A 5,253-nucleotide genomic window follows, 5' to 3' on the forward strand; every position below is an offset into this window, starting at 1 on the left:
CCTGATTTGGATTTGAGGGTGGACATCAACTGACCATCTGATCCACTAAATAAGATAGTTATCATTATAGCACAAAGCTTTCTGCAATGTGAACATAGGAAATAGTGAAATGACATTTACTATGATTTATAACTATAGAATGTTACTCTTATCTTCACAATTTTTGCCTTATATTTATTAAAACAAATTTAGAAGTAAAAGAACATCTATACCAGAGTTAGAACTTTTAGAAGAGCTTTTGTCTGGAGATTTTTTTTTTGGTTGGTTCATGTTTTGTGATTTATTTATTTTTAACATTTTTAATGAAAAATTTAAAGCATATACAAAAGAGAGAATATTGCTGAAACCCATGTATACTAGTATACGTCACTCATTTCACAGTTATCAATTCATGTCCAATCTTATTTTTTTAAAATAAAGTATCCTCCCTCACAACTGAATTGAGAAATAATTGGCACAACATGATTACTTGACACACACACATATATTGCAAAATTATTACTATAGCAAGTTACATATGCATGCCTCACATAATGACCTTTTTGGTGTGTATGGTGAGAACATTTAAGATTTACTCTGTTGGAAAGAAAAAGTTTCTCCTCCATCCTTATAGATTCTTATGTCTGGTTTAAGAATTAAATTGACATGGGACAGATAACCAAGGAAACCCCAAGTTGAATTTTGTACATATTGGGGCTCCATAAGAAAATGAGGGCCCAGAGGCAATCCGGCAATTGAGGCTTATATGCCATCCAGAGCTCAGGGGAAGGGGCTGGGAGTCTGAGACTTCCAAGGGGAGGAAGGCAATTTACATGGTGAAGAAACAAATGTTTGATAAACAAATGTTTGCTATCCCAAGTGGGGACAATGAGACACAGAGAGGACTTTGAACAAGCAGGATTGCTGAGTTCATGTCCCCACCCCTGCCCCCTAGTCACCACACTGGGATCATATTCTTCAGAGTAATCTAGGGTGATGGCTTCCTGAAACAGGACCTCTATCTAAATTGTTTTAGGCAGTGAAGGGGAGGTAGAAAGCTCTTCCTAAGTCTTTTGTTTCTTTAAAAAAAAAATTAGCCAAAATAACCTTTATGCCAATGAGACATATTTTGGGATGGCAAAGTTCTGCTCCCCTATAAATCTCCTAGCAATGATCAAGTATATAATACAGTGCTGTTCACTATTGTAGTCACCATGCTGCACATTATTAGATCCCCAGAACTTACTCATCTCAAACTGGGTTTGAGTGCATACTATATATATTTACCACTGTAATATCCTCTTGATGAATCGACTCCTTTCTCATTATATGATAACCTTCTTTGTCTCTTGTTAGTTTTTTACTTAAATTCTATTTTATCTGATATAGTTATAGCCATGCCTGCTCCCTTTTGGTTTCCATTAGTCTCCTTTTCCATCCTTCCACTTTGAGCCTATGTGTGTCCTTAAAGCTGACAGGAGCCTCTTATAGGCAGCATATAGTTGGGTTCTGTGTTTTGTTGTTGTTGTTGTTGTTAACCCATTCAGACACTCTCTGCCTTTTGATTGGAGAATTTAATCCATTTTTGTTTAAGGCAATTATTACTAGGTAAGGACTTACTAACACCATCACATTGTTTTCTGGCTGTTTTCCCTTGTTCCTTTCTTCCTCTTTTATTGTCTTCCTGGGTGAAGTGATGATTTTCTGTAGTGAAATGCTTTGATTCTCTTCTCTTTATCTTTTTTGTATCTTTTGTAAGTTTTTATTTTGTGGTCACCATCAGGCTTACATGACATACCTTATAGATATGATAGCCTATTTTTGGCAGATAGTAATTTAACTTTGATCGCATACAAAAACTACCCATTTACTCCCCTTCCACATTTTATGTTTTTGATGTTATAATTTACCTCTTTTTTAAAAAAAATATATTTATTGATTCCTTACAGAGAGGAAGGGAGAGGGATAGAGAGTCAGAAACATCGATGAGAGAGAAACATCAACCAGCTGCCTCCTGCACACTCCCTACTGGGGATGTGCCCGCAACTAAGGTACATGCCCTTGACCGGAATCGAACCTGGGACCCTTGAGTCCACAGGCTGATGCTCTATCCACTGAGCCAAATTGGCCAGGGCTAATTTACCTCTTTTAATGTGTGTACCATTAGCAAATTATTGTAGCTGTAGTTATTTTTAATACTTTTGTTCTTTAATCTTTATGCTAGAGTTAAGTGATTTATATACCGTCATAGTTCAATAGTAGAGTGTTCTAAACTGACTATCCACTTACCTTTACCAGTCTGTTCTGTAGCAGTGTGTGTGTCTTTAAACTGCATGAACTAAGCCTTAAATTCATTATGTTCAGCTTCTGAATCCTTTCTGAGTGGTTGCTTTACAGCTTTGAAACCCTTAAAACTTTGTTTTGCATGATGGGAATCTCAAAGGCACACACCTTTCAGTTTGATTCCCCCAACCACAAAACAGTCTTTTTCTTTGGCCTCTAGCTCATTACAACAGAGGACTAGTTATTATGAGCCCCCAAAGAGTGCTGTGGGGTAAGGAGGAGAGGCACGGGATCAGGGTGGGAGTTTGTGAGAGCTTTCCAGGGCTGTTGTTAGGCTGAGAGGTAGACACTCGTGTTCCTATGACAACTGAAGTGCATTGGGTGGGGGAGGGGAAGGCTTTCTTACTCTGGCTTTGGTTGATTTCCCTTTTCTTGCTCTTCCTGGCCTGTCAGTGACTTTCTCTGAACAGAAAGAGTTAAGTATGGCTGTTGTTTTAAAGTCTGTTTGGGAGTTGGGCTGAAATATACAAGATAGCTCATGGGATGTTAAGGAAGAAATGAACACCTCAAGAGCTTTCCTCTCCTTGGCAGATGAAGAAACTGAAGCTCAGAGAGGTTGTGTTTTACTGGGTCTCACAACCAGTAAGTGGCAGAACTCAGAGAAAAGCCCGGGTCTTCATTCTTCCTCCTTCACCTGAGCAATTCGATGCACATTTTACCCGCAAGAACTGGAGTCATTTCTTAGGATTATTTAGTGACACACACACACACACATCAACATGCTTTTCATGACTCTTAAATATAGCACATGGCCACTGGAAATAATTCTTCAGAGTCCAAACTGGACAGTGTCCTCCAGCTCCATTCTCTCTCTTGGGCTACAAGGACATATTTCCACTTTATTGCAAATTGAACATAAGCACTTTTGCTATGCAGCCAGCAGTTTAACAAACCGCTTTAAGAGGTAAACCTCTACAGGTTTATCTTGAATGAATTCAAGGCCGTGCATAACCGTTTTCAGCGGTGTCTTCGAATGTCTTTGAAAGAGCCATGGACAGTTCTCTGATGGCCTCGAATTTACGAATTTATGCACTTCATATTATTTTTATTTTTAGGACCAGATCTTTATGGAAAATGTAGGTGCAGTGAAGCAGCTCTGCAAACTAACCAACAACCTTGAAGAAAGAATCGAGGAATTAGAAATATGGAACCGGAAGCTGGCCAGGCTGAAGCGGCTCAGTAGTTGGAAATCCTCAGCCAGTGATGCGAGCTCCACCAGGTATGCCCAGGACTGCCAGAGAGATTTGGAGAAAGCAGTGAGTCTTTCCATAACTAGGTCAGGCAGCAACCATTCGTTTCTGACCATTAAGTCCCTATTCTTCTTCTTAGAATGTTTTGGAACACAATTGCCTTAAATGATCATTTTCTTATTTTTTTTTTTCTGTTGCAGCTTTAGTGATTAGACAAAACATCACCCATCTGTTTAAGAGCAGATGTTACAAGAAGTGTTACATTGTAGTAAAAGGGTCGCTTTTCCTTTAACTAGGCGAGGTGGCTATTTCTAAATTTAGAAAACCATGTTTGGTCCTCAGGAAAACAACTTTTATTATTTTTATTATTTAAGGAGGTAAATGCACAATTCCTGGGGTATAATTTTTGGGGGGAAAAGGAGAGAAATATAATGCATCGTTTAATGCATTCATTTATGCTTACTAAGGTTCTTTTCCACAAAAGGAACTCTCAATTGCCTTGACTTTTCCTTCTTTAAATTACCACTGTATTATAATAAAAAAGTCATACTGCTGTGTTAGCGACAGCCTGGGTCTTTGTCATGTAACTGCTGGAGAGGCATTTGAATAGTAATTAATTCTCTCTTTCTTTTTAAAGCAAATTTAGCAGAATTGTTAGTACTCCTCCAAGAAGGACCATTCCCAAAAAAACCAACAAGGTAAATAAACTTACATGTATAATTAACAGAAATAATATTTTCTATGAAAAAAGTCTTTACAGAAATTTACCAAGATTTTTTTCTTCATTTCTTTGTTAGTGAAGTTCCTAGTTTGCATCCTTAATGCATTTAGGTATTTAAATACTAGCCGTTTAATAGATATGATCTGTTTTTTTAGAGCGGTTTAGAGAAATGAATACAGAATATGTTCAGTTCAGAAATAGTATTCCACCAGTTTTTATTTCACCATCAGGTGAAATTGCTGGCCTCCACTGGCTGTCAGATGCCAGTGTGGCTGCCTTCACTCCACACAGGGCCTTTCCTTTGACTTCAGAAGATCCCAAAGGATATCAGCTAATCCTCAAATCCCTCTTCTCCCTTTGACATGTTGTACTATATGTGCAAATAGAGAGTAGGTATTCACTTGCTTGCAAAGGTTAAAATGCGATGGCTTTATTAATGGACAGAGAACTTTCATCTAGTAGGATAGCATTAACAGTAGAAAGTGAAGATTGATCATTTATTAATTTAACTCTTTGTTACAAGGAGTGTCAGGGAGGGAGAAGCTGCAATACTCCCTTTCTAGCTGCAGTGCATAGATAGCTGTGAGACAGCTTGCGCCCTCTGACCCACCAGTGTTCCAAAGCTGGTCCTTCCCTGAGGAAGAGATTCATGACCTCATCCTGGTAAGGGATGACCTGATGTTAGGGCCATTGCACTAGTTTTCTCTCTACTCCTCATGTTATGCTACGTTGAACTATTCTAAAAGGACTAAAAAAAAGTTTAATATTCTAACTAAAAACTATTACAATATTATGTTGCTGATAAGCTTCTTGATGTACCGATAAATGTAAATACACGGATAAATGCGTATGTGAAAAAGTCTTCTTGGGCAAGTTACTTAGTTGCATTAGAAAATAGAGATAATAACAGCATGACACCTTACAAAAATTGTTGATAGGATTAAATGAGCTAAAGCCTTTAGCACAATGTCCAGCATATAGCAGGTACTTAATCAACACAAAACATTAAAAATATTGTGT

General features: G+C 37.9%; 1 protein-coding gene across 1 annotated transcript in view; it reads left to right on the forward strand.

Moving 5' to 3' along the window:
• The window catches only part of MYRFL (myelin regulatory factor-like), a 105,764-nt gene that overhangs the window by 78,126 nt on the left and 22,385 nt on the right, over positions 1-5,253 (forward strand). The window contains exons 14-15 of the mRNA XM_015566848.1: positions 3,378-3,541; positions 4,150-4,210. Coding sequence (XP_015422334.1) covers positions 3,378-3,541; positions 4,150-4,210 — 225 coding nt within the window. The remainder of the gene's footprint in view (positions 1-3,377; positions 3,542-4,149; positions 4,211-5,253) is intronic.

The sequence above is a fragment of the Myotis davidii genome, unplaced genomic scaffold (assembly GCF_000327345.1).
Source record: "Myotis davidii unplaced genomic scaffold, ASM32734v1 scaffold582, whole genome shotgun sequence".
NCBI classification, from domain to species: Eukaryota; Metazoa; Chordata; class Mammalia; order Chiroptera; family Vespertilionidae; genus Myotis; species Myotis davidii.